This window comes from Stegostoma tigrinum, chromosome 15 (genome assembly GCF_030684315.1).
Source record: "Stegostoma tigrinum isolate sSteTig4 chromosome 15, sSteTig4.hap1, whole genome shotgun sequence".
Taxonomy (NCBI): Eukaryota; Metazoa; Chordata; class Chondrichthyes; order Orectolobiformes; family Stegostomatidae; genus Stegostoma; species Stegostoma tigrinum.
This window is the reverse complement of record NC_081368.1, coordinates 16,266,352-16,283,781: the sequence shown is the minus strand read 5'-3', so window position 1 is coordinate 16,283,781 and position 17,430 is coordinate 16,266,352. Positions and strand designations below refer to the sequence as shown.

The window sequence follows — 17,430 nt, the reverse complement described above, 5'->3', positions numbered from 1 at the left end:
TGCTACACCCATAACCCCTTGACTTTCTTGTCAGTCAAGAATTTATCTAACTTGATCCTTAAAAATATTCAGTGATCTTGACTTCACTGCTCTTTTAGGAGGTGAATTCCACAGGCAAATGACCCTGAGGGGAAAGTATATCTCTCCTTCTCTATTTTCAATGGGAGGCCTGTTATTTTTAAACTGCCTCCTCATTCAAGTCCACAACGGAAAACACCTTTTCAGCATCCACCCTGGCAAGTCATGTTGTGGTGGGTTGGGGGGTGGTCTTAATGTTTCAATAAGATCATTCTTCCAAACTTCCAAGTATACAGACCTAACCTGCCAAGACCACGGTCATGCAATAACAACTTCACCTGAGGATTCTTAGGGTGGCACAGTGGCTCAGTGGTTAGCACGGCTGCCTCACAGCGCCAGGGACCCGGGTTCGATTCCACCCTCAGGCAACTGTCTGTGTAGAGTTTGCAGATTCTCCCTGTGTCTGCGTAGGTTTCCTCTGGATGCTCCGGTTTCCTCCCACAGACCAAAGAATTGTAGGCAAGTTGGATTGGCCATGCTAAATTGCCTGTAGAGTTCGGGGAGTGTAGATTAGGTGGGTTAAAGGGGAATGGGTCTGGGTGGGATGCTCCAAGGGTTGATGTGGACATTTTGGCCAAAGGGCAGTATCCACACCATAGGGATTCTATATATAATTGGTTGAATTAAGTTTCTGTCACTTGCTTCCAATATAATCGTATGCCTTCTTAAAAAAAGGCAACAAAAACTATACATAATACTCTAGACATGGACTCAACAACATTTTATACAACTGAAGCAAAAATTTATATTTCATTCCCCTTACAACAAACAACAACATTACATTTGCCTTCCTAATCACTTGCTATGCTTGCATACAAATTTTCTGTGATTCATTGGGTTAGCTTGGTGGCTCAGTGGTTAGCACTACTACCTCAAAGCACCAGGGAAACAGGTTCAATTCCACCCTCAGGTGACTGTGTGTGGAGGAGTTTGCATATTCTCCTAGTGTCTGTGTGGGTCCCGTCTGGGTGCTTTGGTTTCCTCCAAAGTCCAAAGATGTGTGAGTTAGGTGTCTTGGCCATGCTAAATTGCCTATAGTGTCCAGGAATGTGCGGGTGAGGTGGATAGGTCATGGGAAATGCAGGGTTATGGGAAAGAGATAGGGCTGGGTGAGATGCTCTTCGGAGGATCAGTGTGGACTCAATGGGCTGAATGGCCTCCTTGCACACTGGTTCCATGTATCAGGATACTCAGATCTCTCAAAACCTTGGAGTTCTGCAACTGTGACAGTAGAGAAAGAATCCTTAAAGGGCTGGAATTGGATCATTTAATCTTAGGACTTGTGAGTGCAAGTTGAAAACTGTTTTCACCTGAACTTTGATCAGCATTAACTGACATGTTTATTTCTCTCTCTGTTTCTTCTCTGCCACACCATCTGATAAATGCTGAGTCCAGTTGAGACAAAGCTTTGCTATTCCACTGAGACTTTCTTGATCTGCGTAGCTCAGTTGTGCAGTAAGCCATCCATTTACCCACTCCTTCGTCTCATGAAGTTCTCTGCCCAAAGGCAGGTTTTTGGCGATTATTTGTCAAACCACAGCACTGTTGTGTGATTTATTTTAGTATTTTTAAACTCACGGCATGAAATCTAAAACTGTTACACTCACTTCATAAAGCTGCTATGTTAAAAAGAAAAGCGTATCGTTACTTATGGATAAATCCAGGCTCTTAAAATACTGGAGAGGATCTAGTTATAGTCAGATGGATAGAGGTGGAACCAAGCAGCCCTGGTAAGTGGGTGACAAAGGAACAGTGGTGATGTTAGAATGATTTTTTTTTACAAGGCAGAAAGTTTGAGGAGTACAAAAAGGGCAACACACAGTGTTCGCAATCATCAAGGAAGCTCTGTCAGAACCAGAAGACTGCTTGGAGAAATTCAAATCAAGGTGCAGGAAAGGTGATTGCCGATTTGGGAAAAGCCAATGTGTTGGCTTTTGTAGTTGCAGATGGTTTATTTTGGAAGGTGTGGTCATGATAGTTTTGTAAAGATGTTGAACATTATGGAAGGTAGGGGCACATTTTCAATGTTAATGGGAGCCAGGAGGGAAAGTTGGTTGATCAGCAATTTAATGGAGATGGCTTTAAGCCAGCAGGAGCTCAAGAACAAAGTGAGTTTGAGTGGCCATGAGAAAGGTTTAGGTTTGCAGTTGGATAGGAGCAGGCTCCATGAGGGCCTTTGGTTTTGTCAGGACAGGGAAGCAGGTGAGGAGATGGCTCAAATACCAGTGACTGATTGCATTTCTCACATCTGTAATTCCTGGGGAAGGTGAAGGGAGCAAGGAAGTGAGGTTTAAATTAGAGTTTAATTTCTGACGAACATAATGCTCCTGGTCCCCCAGCTCCCAAGAAACATGAAGGGAACCTTCATCACTGTTGTGAAAACAACAAGACGCTATCATCGTTTGTACTTCATCATGATCCACATACATGCTATGCCCCACCCATACCACGTCATAACCCCCGCCCATCTCCCATGGCTTCTTACAAGCTCCATCCCAATCAATGACCCATAGCCACCCGTGTCATTACACTCAGGCCCAATTGTTTTGTTGGGGACTAGAGCACCAAAGCTGCAGGTTGAACTGGTTGAGGCTGCAACAAGACAAAGATAAAGGGAGGAGCTAGAGAATAGCATTTTGGAAATTTGAAAGTGCACCTGAGCAATTTTCTGTGATGTAAAGATGAAAATTGGGATCAGAAAGGGATACAGGGCTAAAGAGGGTGAGGGTAATGGCAGGTATTCAGAGATGGATTCACGTCAGGATTATGGAGGTAGAGAGGCTCATGGAAGATAAATATGTCAAGGAAATGCTTATGAATATGTGGAGAGGGGTTTAAGGATGGCAGTGAACTCAAAGATAAGCAAGGTCATAAGTTAGAGGTAGAAATGAAGAAGTGCCTCAGCTCAAAAGCTGAGGGACCAAAGATATCTTCATGCAAGTTTTGGGGTGGCTCCTATGATAGTTGGAAACTATTTTTTTTAAAGAAAAGATGCAACAAGGTAAACTCTTTCAAGGAGAATAGGGTTCCTGAGAATGGAGGAGCAGATGCTAAGCTGGGTTTTGGTGATGAATTTCACGTCAACACCCTGGTGTTCTTGGCTAGAACAAATAATGAAAGCATAGATAGACATTAAGGTTTCAGAAAGGGGGCGGAGAGTTGCCACTGCTGAGTTAAATTTCATTCAAAGCCAAGATGTCAACTCACCCCAGCCCCTGGTAACTTGCTGGGCGACAGAACTAATGCAAAAAGGGAATGAGACAACTGCAGTTGCAAAGGCCGTGGTGACCCATTATAGCTAAGCTCGGTGCAGTTGGTGTGGGTTTTGTGGTGTTTTTCGAAGGGGCTTCAAGCATGAAATAATGGCTAGAAATTAGCAAGTTGGAGTAATGATCATTTGCAGTAAACTATTAGGATACAAAATACTTGAGACTAAAGACATGATTAGTTAAGAGGAAGAGAGGAGATGGGAGAAAACAGTTTAGAGTAAAAAGGAGATAGAAATGATGTAGTTGATGTAATGTATTATGAATTTTATTTGTACTTCTAATACATCACAGGAGACCAGACCAGCATTTATACTTCAGAGATAATGGGAACTGCAGATGCTGGAGAATTCCAAGATAATAAAATGTGAGGCTGGATGAACACAGCAGGCCCAGCAGCATCTCAGGAGCACAAAAGCTGACGTTTCGGGCCTAGACCCTTCATCAGAGAGGGGGATGGGGAGAGGGAACTGGAATAAATAGGGAGAGAGGGGGAGGCGGACCAACTAGAGTCAGAGTAATACAGCATGGAAACAGGCCCTTCGGCCCAGACTAGTCCATGCTGACCATGGTGCCCACACCAGTGGTTTCAACTGACTAGGCATTTGGTCCATTTCCCTCTGAATTCTTCCTATCCATGTATCTATCCAAATGTTTAAATGTTGCTATTGTACCTGCCTCACTACTGTCTGGCAGCTCATTCCATATACCCACCACTCTCTGCATGAAGGAAGCTGCCCCTCAGGTCCTCCTTAAATCTTTTCCCTCTCACCTTAAAGCTATACCCTCCAGTTCTCAATTCCCCATACCTGGGAAAGAGACTACATGCATTCATCCGATCTACGCCCTTCATGAATTTATACACCTCAACAAGGTCACACCTCTTCTCCTACACTGCAAATAGTCCTATCCTGGCCGACTTTTCCCTGTAACTCAAGTCTATTAGTCCTGGCAACATCCTTGCAAACCTTCCAGCATAAGTATGTTTTTCCTATAACCGAAGATGGAGAGTAAAGAAGATAGGTGGAGAGAGTATAGGTGGGGAGGTAGGGAGGGGATAGGTCAGTCCAGGGAAGACGGACAGGTCAAGGAGGTGGGATGAGGTTAGTAGGTAGATGGGGGTGCGGCTTGGGGTGGGAGGAAGGGATGGGTGAGAGGAAGAACCGGTTAGGGAGGCAGAGACAGGTTGGACCGGTTTTGGGATGCAGTGGGTGGTGGGGAAGAGCTGGGCTGGTTGTGTGGTGCAGTGGGGGGAGGGGACGAACTGGGCTGGTTTAGGGATGCAGTAGGAGAAGGGGAGATTTTGAAACTGGTGAAGTCCACATTGATACCATATGGCTGCAGGGTTCCCAGGCGGAATATGAGTTGCTGTTCCTGCAACCTTCAGGTGGCATCATTGTGGCAGTGCAGGAGGCCCATGATGGACATGTCATCTAGAGAATGGGAGGGGGAGTGGAAATGGTTTGCGACTGGGAGGTGCAGTAGTTTGTTGCGAACTGAGCGGAGGTGTTCTGCAAAGCGGTCCCCAAGCCTCCGCTTGGTTTCCCCAATATAGAGGAAGCCGCACCGGGTACAGTGGATGGAGTATACCACATTGGCAGATGTGCAGGTGAACCTCTGCTTAATGTGGAATGTCATCTTGGGGCCTGGGATAGGGGTGAGGGAGGAGGTGTGGGGGACAAGTGTAGCATTTCCTGCGGTTGCAGGGGAAGGTGCCGGGTGTGGTGGGGTTGGAGGGCAGTGTGGAGCGAACAAGGGAGTCACGGAGAGAGTGGTCTCTCCGGAAAGCAGACAGGGGTGGGGATGGAAAAATGTCTTGGGTGGTGGGGTCGGATTGTAAATGGCGGAAGTGTCGGAGGATGATGCGTTGTATCCGGAGGTTGGTAGGGTGGTGTGTGAGAACGAGGGGGATCCTCTTAGGGCGGTTGTGGCGGGGGCGGGGTGTGAGGGATGTGTTGCGGGAAATACGGGAGACGCACATCCCTCACTTTCCTGGACCTCTCAGTCTCCATCTCAGGCAACCAGCTTGTAACTGATGTCCATTTCAAGCCCACCGACTCCCACAACTACCCAGAATACACCTCCTCCCACCCACCCTCCTGCAAAAATTCCATCCCCTATTCCCAATTCCTCCGCCTCCGCCGCATCTGCTCCCACGATAAGACATTCTACTGCCGCACATCCCAGATGTCCAAGTTCTTTAAGGACCGCAACTTTCCCCCCACAGTGATCGAGAACGCCCTTGACCGCGTCTCCCGTATTTCCCGCAACACATCCCTCACACCCCACCCCCGCCACAACCGCCCTAAGAGGATCCCCCTCGTTCTCACACACCACCCCACCAACCTCCGGATACAACGCATCATCCTCCAACACGTCTGCCATCTACAATCCGACCCCACCACCCAAGACATTTTTCCATCCCCACCCCTGTCTGCTTTCCGGAGAGACCACTCTCTCCGTGACTCCCTTGTTCGCTCCACACTGCCCTCCAACCCCACCACACCCGGCACCTTCCCCTGCAACCGCAGGAAATGCTACACTTGTCCCCACACCTCCTCCCTTACCCCTATCCCAGGCCCCAAGATGACATTCCACATTAAGCAGAGGTTCACCTGCACATCTGCCAATGTGGTATACTGCATCCACTGTACCCGGTGCGGCTTCCTCTACATTGGGGAAACCAAGCAGAGGCTTGGGGACCGCTTTGCAGAACACCTCTGCTCAGTTCGCAACAAACAACTGCACCTCCCAGTCGCAAACCATTTCCACTCCCCCTCCCATTCTCTAGATGACATGTCCATCATGGGCCTCCTGCACTGCCACAATGATGCCACCCGAAGGTTGCAGGAACAGCAACTCATATTCCGCCTGGGAACCCTGCAGCCATATAGTATCAATGTGGACTTCACCAGTTTCAAAATCTCCCCTTCCCCTACTGCATCCCTAAACCAGCCCAGTTCGTCCCCTCCCCCCACTGCACCACACAACCAGCCCAGCTCTTTCCCCCACCCACTGCATCCCAAAACCAGTCCAACCTGTCTCTGCCTCCCTAACCGGTTCTTCCTCTCACCCATCCCTTCCTCCCACCCCAAGCCACACCCCCATCTACCTACTAACCTCATCCCACCTCCTTGACCTGTCCGTCTTCCCTGGACTGACCTATCCCCTCCCTACCTCCCCACGTATTCTCTCTCCACCTATCTTCTTTACTCTCCATCTTCGGTCCGCCTCCCCCTCTCTCCCTATTTATTCCAGTTCCCTCTCCCCATCCCCCTCTCTGATGAAGGGCCTAGGCCCGAAACGTCAGCTTTTGTGCTCCTGAGATGCTGCTTGGCCTGCTGTGTTCATCCAGCCTCACATTTTATTATCTCAGCATTTATACATCTCAGGAGCCATTGACACATCATCGTGATGTACTGCAGGGTTAACTTAAGGTCCTTGGTTGAGTATCTTTGCAAAAAGATGAAACCTTTTAATGTAATCAGGTTACATCTGTATTGCCTTTATAACCGATCCTATTTTGACTGCCCTTGTATGTAGGACATTGAATTGAAAGCAAGAATATAATGGAGCATTTGTACAAGGCATTGATTTGGCTAGAGTTGAGTACTCTGTGTAGGTGTAAATACCTCATTTGCAAAGGAATATCATTCATCTGGGTAAATTCACTGGGATGATGCTCAGAGTGCGAGATTACAGTTACAGAGAAGGACTTGAGCAATTGTGCATTTCTCAGAATTATTTTTTTTGAAAGGATGAGTTTTTTTTCTTTATTCTTTCACAGGATAAGGGCATCACTGGCTGGACCAGCATTTATTGCCCATCCCTAATTGTCCTTGAGAAGGTGGTGATGGTGAGCTGTCACCTTGAAATGGTACAGTCCATGTGGTGTAAGTACATCCACAGTGCTGTTATAAGAGCGTTCCAGGATTTTGATTTGTCAGCAGTGATATATTTCCAAGTCTGGATGGTGGGTGCGTTGGGAGGGGAACGTACAGATGGCGGTGTTCCCATGTATCTGCTGTCCTTATCCAACTGGGTGGTAGCGGTTGCAGGTTTGGTAAGTGCTGTGCTTGGTGATTAGCTGCGGTGTGTCTAGTGGATAGTACACACTGCTGCTACTGCGCGTCAATGGTGAAGGAAATGAACATTGAACCTTGCCAAACAAGTAAACTCTTTTGTCCTGGATGGTGTCAAACTTCTGAAATATTGTTGGAGTTGGACTCATCCAGGAAAGTAGAGAGTATTCCATCAAATTCTTGCTATGTGTTTGTAGATGGCTGACAATCTTTGGAGAGTCTGAAGGTTAGTTATTTGCCACAGAATTCATTGTCTCTGACCTGCTCTTGTAGCCACTTTATTTTTATGTTGGTACAGTTCAGTGTTGGTCAGTGATAACTCCTAAGACATCGACTGTAGAGGATTTACATATGGAATGCAACTGAATGTCCAAGGGAGATAATTATATTTTTTCTGATTGGAGATGCTAATTGCCAGGCACTTGTTTGAAAAGGTAAATGGTGAAAATTTGTTTTTGCTGATGAATCTGTATTGTTAACGGGAATATTTAGAGTAGAATTTGCAACTTGTCATGAGCCTGCAGTATTTTACCATGGGCATCTATTGAAGCAGAGATGATAACATAATTGTGATGAATATCTGTTTAAATTCAAAAGCTGAAGATATTTATGAGACTTTAATGATAGCATTAACTTGCTGAATTACCTAAGTGTGAAACTTTCAGCTCTCTTTCTGTCTCTTCTGATAGCTTCTGCATGTTGCACGAATATTGTTGCTTATGTGAAGTGTTACTTTGGAGACAAGTTTTGCCGATTTAACAAGGCTGATATTGTGACAAAATCACTACATGTTGTTTATTGAATCGAAGGAGAAATCTGAGAGGTGACAGGAAATATCTGAAATTAAGATGGGGTTTGAGATGATAGGTTTAGAGTAAGCGTTTTGACATATAGATGATTCACAAACTATTGAGTAATCAATATGATATAGATCCATAGGAATTCAAGAGAAAGCTCATTGTCAAAAGAGTGATTAGAGTGTGGAATTTGCTATCACGTGGAATAAATAAGCCAAATATCGGGGGTGGATGGAAGGGGATACCAGATAACCAAACGAGAGAAGAAAGAATAGAAAGATATGCTGATAGAAAAATAGAGGAGTGGATGGAAGTTGACAGACCAGGTGAATTGAATGGCCTGTTTGTTGGAGACTGAATATAACTCAGCATTATTTGCCACACTAAAAGGGAGCAATACCAAAAACAGGCTGTGTCAAAACTCCTACACCCTGGAAGCTTTGAGTCCTGCGTCTGTGGTGGGGCCCAATTCCTTTTAAACTAGTTTTAACTGGTGGCTCTGCAACCAGCTGGTTATAAAGGCCTTGCCTCCAATGATCAGTTCTTGCATGCACACTTATTCATTCAGTCAATGTAAATCCCTGAAGCCAAGCGATAGTCTCCTAATCTGCTAAGTTTAAGGTGACCATCCTGCCGCTTAGTCTGTAGAGGGGTGACTCCTCAGTCATGTTTGTTTGTCTCTATCCACAAGTTTAAAAGGGGTTTGTGCTGAGTTGCCAATGGCGGATAGTGGGCCTGGCTTCTCCTGAACCTGTCTAGCATGCAGCACTTTGAGCAAAGTAGATCAAAACCTGCCATTTGAAAAATGGAATTCTTCACAAAAGATTTCCAGTATTTCCCATCCTTTGATCCAAAGGATATCCACTGGTAAGTAGATGGTAGGTAGGATAATTACTGGAAGGTGTACTGCCATAAAATCCAAGTAGAGGGTGCACAGAGAGAGTCCATAATGGTGGGTTCAACTTTGAGTGAAAGGGTTACGGACACCGATATCAGGAGAGTTGTGTCATGTGTTTACATGTCCAAGGAGCTGTAAACTTACTGTGATTGATAGACGCCAATGACATTGATCCACTGCTACATGAAAGTCACCTTGTAGTTTCACAAGATGTGCTATAATGAAACACCTGTTCTTGCTATGGGAAAAAATAGATTTTACCGTGGACAAATCAGTATTAAAATCTTTTGTTGCAGTTTGCATTCTTGCGGTGTCAGCCACTGATCTGCTTCTGTCATTAAAAAAAAGATGCATTTATTGAGATAACAAAGTGTGGAGCTGGCTGAACACAGCAGGCCAAGCAGCATCTTAGGAGCACAAATTTGACATGGCCACACCAGGGGGAGCACTTCCCACATGTGTAGGTCCTTATGTTCGCATCATGGTGACTTCCTATGAGCAACTGCCTGAATTAAAATGGTCCCCATTTTCACAGCATCCGCTCAGGCCGGTACAAAACTTTGCATCTTCCTTTGTGAACAGATGCTGCCTCTTGCTGACCTAATCCAACTCCACGCTGCCTTTCCCTTTTACCACCTCATTTGCCAGCTGCATTCATCGCCTGTTTATCGTACTGGCCCCCTCATTGCCGTGCTGACAGAATGAGTTCAGGTTGGAGCGGATTGATAGTGGGACAAGAGTGCTGAGTCAAAATCAGGGAAGAGAGAGTGTTTTTGGGAGTAAGAACATCAAGGGGAAAGGAGAGAAATTGGGAGCAAGAGGGAGAAGGGTCAGCTGAGTTTGGGGATGCTACAACCGCAGAGGGCAGACTTCCTGTAGCTATAGTTACAGCACCTGAGACGTCAAAACCAGCTTCCTGCATCAAAGTCAGAAGAAGGGAAGGTTCTTTAATGTAACATTTTAGTACATGGTGGCAGAACTAGCCGCAATGCATCCCTTTAGTAAACAAATCTCACAATGACTTGTGTGTTAATATATTATTATGTTAGATATTAAAACATATTTCAAAACAAAAGACCAGATTTTACTTGGTTAGGCAGCGGTCTCCTTTGCAGGTGTGGAGGAACAGTTGACAAATGTATGACTCTACGTGATAAATCTGTGTACAATAAAGTGCCTTATTTCAAGTTGTTGAAGCTGGAGAAGTTGAGAGCCTGGACAACAACTTGAAATTCTTACAGTTGAATGAGGAAAATGCTTGAGAGAAGTAGATCAATCCAGAGAAGGAAGTTGCCGTATTTGGATAAAAAGAGGGTTTTGGTTTTGCGGTGACTGGAGGGAGTGGCTGAACAACAGGCAGGACAGTCCCTGAGCTGCAGGAAGTAACTGGCATCACTTTGTACAGGATGCAAACCTTTACTGGCACTAGCTTATTTATGTGAGGAACCATGCATGTGGCAGCATGAAATGCATGTGCACCATTGTCACTGACTCCTTTTCAGTTCCTTAACTCGAAACAAATATGATCAGCTTTTAAGGCCTCTAGTCTACCATCCCTCCAGTGAATGCATTGTTATCCATGACAAATGTTGTCATCTCCCAGCTTTCTTTTCTTGTCATTCCAGAATATAGAAAAGGCGGGGATGTTTAGATCTCTTACTGCCAGTGTTTATGTCAAATCCACGTTCTAGCAGCTATATCATAATTCCGCATGGCAGTCTTTGCATACAGCTTGTGAATCTTCCTGATAGCATTCCTCACTGAGATTCAATAACATGTGCATTCCAACATTACATTGGGTTTTTTTTTGCTGCTTCCTCACTTTGATTCCTGCTCTTTCTGCATAAGGGCAGTAGCTCTATAGGAGCACCACCATTGGCAAGATTCCTTCCAGGCCATACACCATTTTGACTTGGAGGTAGATCACTGTTCCTTCACTCACTGAGTCAAATTCTGCAATTCCCTCCCTAAAGGAACAATGGCTGTACCTCAACCATGTGGACTACGGTTCAAGGAGGCAGTTCACCACCACGATCTCAAGAGGTGGGCAGTAAATATTAGTCTAGCTGGCAATGCCCATTCTCATTCAGCACTAGTTAATCTCTCCTTGAGGACGTGTCTCATCACTGTACAGGTGCAGCCTTGTCTGGCTTGTGCAGGTCTCTTCACCTCCAGCCAATTCTCAGGCACACATTCATAGAACATAGAACAGTACCTAGAACAGTACAGCACAGAACAGGCCCTTCAGCCCACAATGTTGTGCCGACCATTGATCCTCATGTATGCACCCTCAAATTTCTGTGACCATATACATGTCCAGCAGTCTCTTAAATGACCCCAATGACCTTGCTTCCACAACTGCTGCTGGCAACGCATTCCATGCTCTCACAACTCTCTGCGTAAAGAACCTGCCTCTGACATCCCCTCTATACTTTCCACCAACCAGCTTAAAACTATGACCCCTCGTGCTAGCCATTTCTGCCCTGGGAAATAGTCTCTGGCTATCAACTCTATCTATGCCTCTCATTATCTTGTATACCTCAATTAGGTCCCCTCTCCTCCTCCTTTTCTCCAATGAAAAGAGACCGAGCTCAGTCAACCTCTCTTCATAAGATAAGCCCTCCAGTCCAGGCAGCATCCTGGTAAACCTCCTCTGAACCCTCTCCAAAGCATCCACATCTTTCCTATAATAGGGCGCCCAGAACTGCACGCAGTATTCCAAGTGCGGTCTAACCAAAGTTTTATAGAGCTGCAACAAGATCTCACAACTCTTAAACTCGATCCCCCTGTTAATGAAAGCCAAAACACCATATGCTTTCTTAACAACCCTGTCCACTTGGGTGGCCATTTTAAGGGATCTATGTATCTGCACACCAAGATCCCTCTGTTCCTCCACGCTGCCAAGAATCCTATCCTTAATCCTGTACTCAGCTTTCAAATTCGACCTTCCAAAATGCATCACCTCGCATTTATCCAGGTTGAACTCCATCTGCCACCTCTCAGCCCATCTCTGCATCCTGTCAATGTCCCGCTGCAGCCTACAACAGCCCTCTACACTGTCAACGACACCTCCGACCTTTGTGTCGTCTGCAAACTTGCTGACCCATCCTTCAATTCCCTCGTCCAAGTCATTAATAAAAATTACAAACAGTAGAGGCCCAAGGACAGAGCCCTGTGGAACTCCACTCACCACTGACTTCCAGGCAGAATATTTTCCTTCTACTACCACTCGCTGTCTTCTGTTGGCCAGCCACTGTTCACTTGCATTATCTCCCATACTGACTAGAACATGGCACTGGGTGTAGTCTAAGTTTACCGTCTTCAAGGACCTGTTATATTCATTTTCTGTCCTCAAAAACTTTGTGACTGTAAGAATCTCACCATTTTTCTATGTTCCTGGTTTCAAGACAGACCATAGCTTCTGGTCGAACCCATATGTACTACATACCCACAACCACCAGGAAGTTAAGAGGACTATAGGGATTGATTAGGTACCTGTCCATAGATCCCTGAAGTTGGCAGGTTGATAGGGTAGTTAAAGCTGAATGTCCAGAATGCCTCATTATCAGTTGTGGCACAGAGTATAAGAGCAGGGCGCTTATGAAAGAGCTGTACAAAACTTTGCTTTGGCTGTACCTGGAGCACTATTTGGAGTTCTGGTCTCTGCGGTATAGGAAGGATGTGATTAAACTGGACGGGGTTGAAGGGGAGATTCACCAGGTATGGTGCACTTAAAATATGAAGGGAGACTGGATAAGCCTTGGATTTTTTTTGGCAGGGAAGGCTGAGAAAGACTTGATTGAGGTGTATAAGATTATGAGGGGAATGAACAGGATTATGTAGAAATCCACAGAATCCCTACAGTATGGAAGCAGGCTATTAGGTCCACACCGACCCTCTAAAGAGCATCCTATCCAGACCCACGCCCTACCCTAAGCAGCAGTTCCCCATTGTAGAGGGGACAATAACAAGGGGTCATATATTTAGAAGGTTTTGAGGGGATTTGAGGAAAAGCTTATTCACCCAGAGAATGGTGGGAATCTGGAATGCATTTCCAGGGACAGTAGTTGAGGTAGAAAACCCTGAAGCCTTTAAAAGGTACACGTGAATGAGCACTTGAACTGGTGAAATTTTCAAGGCTATTGGGCCCAGAGCTGGAAAATGGGATGAGTGCAGATTTAGAAAAGATTGTTTTGTCAGTGCAGACTCGATGGGCCTCTTCTGGATTGTTCATTTCTACGACTCTACGACACTCCTCAGACTCTGAACCCCTGAGCTTGAGCATTTGGTGGCACCTCTTGATGAAAGATCATCAACCTGAACTTGTTTCTGTTCCCAGGCACTGCCTGTTGTGCTGCTGGCACCGTTCTGCATCTATATTAAATTTCCAGCTTGTGAGCCATTTTAAGTTTATATTTGGAGGAAAACGTAGCTGGTCTCATAAGTAAGTTTACAGATGATATAGAGATTGGTGGATTTGCAGATAGTGAGGAGGATTGTCAGAGGATATAGCAGGATATAGATCAGTTGGAGGCACGTGCAGAAAGATGGAGTTTAATCCAGACAAATGTGAGGTGATGCATTTTGGAAGGTCAAGTACGGCCAGAAAATGTACAATGAATGGCAGAATGCTTAAGAGTATTGATATGCAGAGAGAACTGGGTGTGCAGGTCCACAGATCACTCAGGATGAGAGCACAGGTAGATAAGGTACAAAGGGAGGTGTATGGCATGCTTGCATTCATTGTAAGGCGCATTAAGTGTAAGAATAGAGAGGTTATGCTGCAGCTGTATAGAACCTTAGACAGGCCACACTGGGAATATTGCATACAGTTCTGGTCACCACACTGCCAGAAAGATGTGGATGCTTTGGAGAGGGTAGGAAAAGGTTTACTGATATTGCCTGGTGTGGTGGATATTAGCTGTGAAGAAAGGTTGGATAAACTGGGTTTGTTTTCACTGTAACACAGGAGGTTTAGGGGCAACCGGACAGAACTTTATATGATTGTGAATCATGGTGAGGATGGAAAGTATGAGGCATTTTTTCCCGGAGTGGAGGGGTCAGTTACTAGGGGACACAGGTTCAAAGTGTGAGGTGTGAAGTTTATGATGTGCAAGATACCTTTTTCACACAAAGGGCAGTGAGTGCCTGGAACATGTTGCCAGAGGTGGTGGTGGAATAGCAGGTGGACAATAGCAGCATTCAAGAAGCACCTGGATGAATACATGAATAGGAAGGGAATAGAGGGATATGGATCCTCTAAGTGAAGTCAGTTTTAGTACGGAAGGACAAAATGTGTTGGCACAGGCTTAGAGGGCTGAAGGGCTGGTTTCCTGTGCTGTGTTATTCTGTGTTCTTTCTTTGTTTTTTGAATGTTGATGACCAGCGAGGTTTGGACATCTTTGCACAACAAAAACAGGGTTAGCATGCAGGTATGTGCTTAGGAAGTCAAAAATGGTATGTTGACCTTTATTGCAGGGGGATTGGAGTACAGCAGTGAGGAAGTCTTGCTGTAATTGCACAAAGCTTTGGTGAGACCACACCTGAAGCACTGTGTTCTTATCTAAGGAAGGATACACTTGCCTTGGGAGAGTAATGAAGTTTAATTGGACTGATTTCTCGAATGAGAGACATGTACAATGAGGAGAGATTGCATAGGAAGTGGCTGTCCACTGGTGTTTTGAAGAATGATTGATGGTCTTATTGAAATGTAAAAGATGCTGAGATGGTCATTTCCCTTGGCTGGAGAGCCTAGCACAAGGGACATCATCTCAGGATAAGGAATCGGCCATTTTGCGTTAAGATTAAGAGAAATTACTTCACTGAGGTTTGTGAATCTTTAGAATTCCCTTTATCCAAAACGCTGTGAATGCTCAATCAGTGAGAATATTCAAGGCAACTTCGATAGGGTTTTGGACTCTAAGCAGCATGGAATAGGTCAGGAGCTGAGGCTATAGTCAGTTTGGCTATGATTTTACTGAATAGCGGAATAAAGAAGTGTTCAGTCCACTTCTGCTTTGATTTCTTGTTGCGCATGACAGAGCTCAGCAGAAAGAAAAATGATTTGGTCATTCATACTTTAAGGTCCAATAAAAACCACATGGAAGTAGCTGAACCTTTCTGGTTAAGTACAGAAATGAAGTTTTATTGCACAGTGTCAGGTGACTGGATTTCTTCTTTTCATTAGGTGACGTGCCCGAGTCAGTCGCGTGCTCCCTGCATACTGAAAATAAAGAGCAATACCTGTTACTGTTGTGACCTTTATAAATGCGGCAGGTGGGTTTCATTTTAAAATCTCTTGGTTTGTACATTTTAAATTACTTTCTGCTTGACATGAGTTAACCTTTCTCTGTTTAGCACTGACATTTTGAATCTAATGTATCAAACAGTACATACATTTGGGATTTTTCCAAGTCCCATTCAACCCATGCTCACTGACTGATGTTAGTAGCCAATCTGAAAGCTTTTCAGTTTTAAGATTCAAACCCTTGTTTTTACAGACTCTCCCTCACACACACACACTGTCTCTCGCTTGCACACACTCTTGTCTTTCTCTCATGCTCACTCTCTCTTTCACGCTCACTGTCTGTCTGTCTCTCTCTCTCACGCTCACTGTTTCTCTCTGTCTCTCCCTTCACAGTCTCTCTCCCTCTCTTACTGTCTCTCTCGCACGCTCAATGTCTTTCTCTCTCTCTCTTTCACGCACGCTGTATCTCATTCACTCACTTTCGCGCGCGCCTCCCTCACACGCCCCTCTTGCATGCCCCACCTACCCTTGCACGGCACCCCCACCTCGCACACTCCACCCCCCCTCACGCACACCCCCACCCCCCCTCACGCACACCCCCACCCCCTTCGCACACCCCTTCCCTCCCTCGCAACCCCCCTCGCTCGCGCGCCCCTTCCACGTGCCGTCTCTCATGCACTCTCTCGCACAGCCCCGTCTCTTGTGCGCGCACCCTCTCGCAACAGTCAGTCATTCTGTCGCACTCTGTCTCTGTCTCTCTCTCACACACACCAATCTTCTTTATCTTTGGAATATCTTCCAGACTTCAGACCTTTGAGCTGTCTCTTGCATTTACCTAATTTCCTTCACTCCACACACAACAATGTCAAAATACTTCAGATGCTGGATATCTGAAATGAAGGTCGGAAATGCAAGAAATACTCAGCAGGTCAGGCAGCTTCTGACAAAGGGTCAGAGAACTGAAGCATTGAGACCTAACCTGAGGCAAGTTTGGTGCTGGCGCACAATTTAATCAGGTGGAGGGTGCCAGGTGGAGGCCTTACCAATTTCCCAGCTCTAGCTGGGAGCATGGTGAACAGCTTTCACATTCGTGTCCAGCCCATGATGATGTGAGGGCTTTGCTGAGACTGTACATTCAATCTTCACAATCAAAAGTGTGCACTATAGCTGACAATGCTGAGGAACGGCCCAGTGATCAATTTGACACGTTGAAACGAGCGTTTCAAGGATGCCAACGTAACAGATCAAGGAGAGATCTACTGTTCTTCTAGCTGCGGCTCGTCCTTCAACCTACATGATCAAAACAAACTAACAAGGTGGTACCTCTCTGTCTGTGCTGTATACAAATTGACTACTGTCCTTCCATACATAATCATTCAGATATTATTAACTGAGAAGCATTTCGTCCTGAGGATACAAGGGACAGAATGTTAGGCAGTTATAAGCTAATTCTAAACTAGAAGTGAAAGCAAAATACTGTGGATGCTGGAAATCTTAAAAAAAAGTGGTGGAGAAACTCAGCAGATCCGGCAGTACCTTTGGACAGAGACACAGACTTAACCTTTCGAGCCTGGCATGAATCTGAAGGATTTTGACTCATTGATACAATGTTAACTTTGTTTCTGTCTCCACAGATGCTGCCAGACCTGATGAGTTTCCTTAGCATTTCTCGTTTTTGTCTGTAAATTGAGTTTTTTTTGCAGTACAGATTTGTGGTTTTATGCACAGTGAATAAGGCTGCCAAATTCATACACCACTGCCTCACTATTTGTTGTGCTCATGCTCGTATTCTCGTCCTTTCTTCTCTCTCCTCCACCTTCCCCTGTTCTACTAATCGTATTTGTCTCGTACAGTCTATCCTACTGGATGCTCTTAATGCATTTTAATAGCGTTATGGATCTGAATCAGATCCAGTTTTACAACCTCGCTAACAAATCCACACCCAAGGCATCAAATCAGTCTTTATAATTCAGTGCACTTACAGAAACAATAATTTTTATCATTCTTCAGTAAACCAGAACTAAAATGCCCTCATTGAAGTAGAGTGAACAGAGAATATAGA

The 17,430-nt window shown here is 45.3% G+C and overlaps 1 protein-coding gene across 3 annotated transcripts in view; it reads left to right on the top strand.

Moving 5' to 3' along the window:
* Positions 1–17,430, top strand: part of tmem255a (transmembrane protein 255A) — an 86,050-nt gene that overhangs the window by 42,080 nt on the left and 26,540 nt on the right. For all 3 annotated transcript variants that reach the window (XM_048544066.2, XM_048544067.2, XM_048544065.2), the window contains one exon: positions 15,309–15,397. In XM_048544066.2, coding sequence (XP_048400023.1) covers positions 15,309–15,397 — 89 coding nt within the window. The remainder of the gene's footprint in view (positions 1–15,308; positions 15,398–17,430) is intronic.